We start from the raw sequence: 1,801 nt of genomic DNA on the forward strand, positions 1-1,801 counted from the left end.
AGGAATGCCCACCCACACCCTGACCTATATAAGACCCCTCAACAGCACCACCCCCTGACCAATCAAACTGACCCCTAATCCTAACTGCCCCTTAGGTCCACCCCCAGATTTCCCGCTCAAACTAAACTTTCTACATTAACCCCTTACTGACCCTATGGCCCGGCATCCCTCCTAGTCATGATGCCCTCCCTTGAGCCCCTTGGGGCAGCAGTCCGGGCTATTCCTTTTGTTTTATAAGATTAAAACAGATACTTTTTTTCTCAGCTGCAACCATTTATTATTTGTGGTTTGGTTCTAGAGGTGAAAGGCTCCATAGCTAAAAGATGAGCAGCGATTCTCCATCTTCTCTGGCGAAATATACCAGGCAGTTGAGGATAGTTATGATGTCTTTCACTATGTCTCGTGGCATGCACTCAGTTATCATCTCGTTTAGGTATTGTGGATCATTATAGGAGGCAAAATTTTCAGTTCTTGCATTTCTGTCCTTCGTTATCCCATAGGTGTTGACTATGTACTCTGTAAAGCGTGGGTGCACTGCTGGGTTGTAGCCCAATTTCCTCAGCTCATCCATGATGTGATTGTAGCGCTGGTAGAGCTCAGATCTTAATTGTTCATCAACTTTTCCGGTTGTTGGACTTGTGGTCACCTGTAATCATGAAATAGACCTTTAATATACATTAAATATACTGGGGTAATCATAATAGGGCTTGTATTTGGAAACAATCGGCAATTTTATTGACAGACACATCTGTAACAGCCTGGCTAAGCTTTTATAATTCACAGGTATCGCTCTTTTGTTTTCATCGGATTGCTTGATGTAAAGACTAGACTTCCAAAAATGCAATCCATCACAAGATCTGTACAGAAACTCAACAAAAAAAGAGTAATGATGAGGGATTTCAGCTCTGAGGGCTGCAGAATTATTAATATAGCTCTAAAGTATAGTACAATCTGTGACTCAGGACCAATACAACCCAATCATGGAGTTCTATTGCAAAATGATCTACTTTTGTAGAATAATTCTATAAATAAGTAGTAAAATGTGCTCCAAATGTGGATTTGGACTTTATCAACTTTTTTTGTTTTTGCTGATGAAAAATGCTTTAAATGAACAGTTAGCACTGGTCTTAGGAAAAAGGATATTAAGTGAGATCACTTGGGTTCTAATTTTCATATATAGGAGGAATTGGGAAATGTTGGAACCAACACTGACAGTAAGCCATAGTATATTTGCTCTTGTCTGCATATTACACCAGCCATAATGGAGGCTTTGTCACTCTCCAAATTATACTGGATGTAGATGCCATTTTGTTTGATGAACTCACATAGTGACCACTTTACTTTACGGCGGCACTTAAAAAAAATTTAAAAAAAATATCTAAATACATAAATATATATGTGAGTGTGTGTGTGTGTGTGTGTATATATGTATATGTATATATATATATATATATATATATATATACAGTATATATATATATATATATACACACAGTATATATATATATATATATGTATATATATATATATACTGTATATATATATATATATGTATATGTATATATATATATATATATATATATATATATACTGTATATATATATATATATATATATACTGTATATATATATATATATACATATATATATACATATATATATATATATATATATATATATATACATACACACACACACACACACACACACACACATATATCAATAAATTAAAAATTAGAACAAAAAAATAAGAAAAATAAAATAATGTGTGTATTTATATGTGTGTATTTATATATATATAT

General features: G+C 33.4%; 1 protein-coding gene across 1 annotated transcript in view; it reads right to left on the bottom strand.

Moving 5' to 3' along the window:
- Positions 1–264: 264 nt before the first annotated feature.
- The window catches only part of LOC142294915 (speriolin-like protein), a 2,469-nt gene continuing 932 nt past the window's right edge, over positions 265–1,801 (bottom strand). The window contains exon 5 of the mRNA XM_075337982.1: positions 265–646. Coding sequence (XP_075194097.1) covers positions 317–646 — 330 coding nt within the window. The 3' untranslated portion in view covers positions 265–316. The remainder of the gene's footprint in view (positions 647–1,801) is intronic.

This window comes from Anomaloglossus baeobatrachus, chromosome 3 (assembly GCF_048569485.1).
Source record: "Anomaloglossus baeobatrachus isolate aAnoBae1 chromosome 3, aAnoBae1.hap1, whole genome shotgun sequence".
In the NCBI taxonomy this organism is placed as follows: domain Eukaryota; kingdom Metazoa; phylum Chordata; class Amphibia; order Anura; family Aromobatidae; genus Anomaloglossus; species Anomaloglossus baeobatrachus.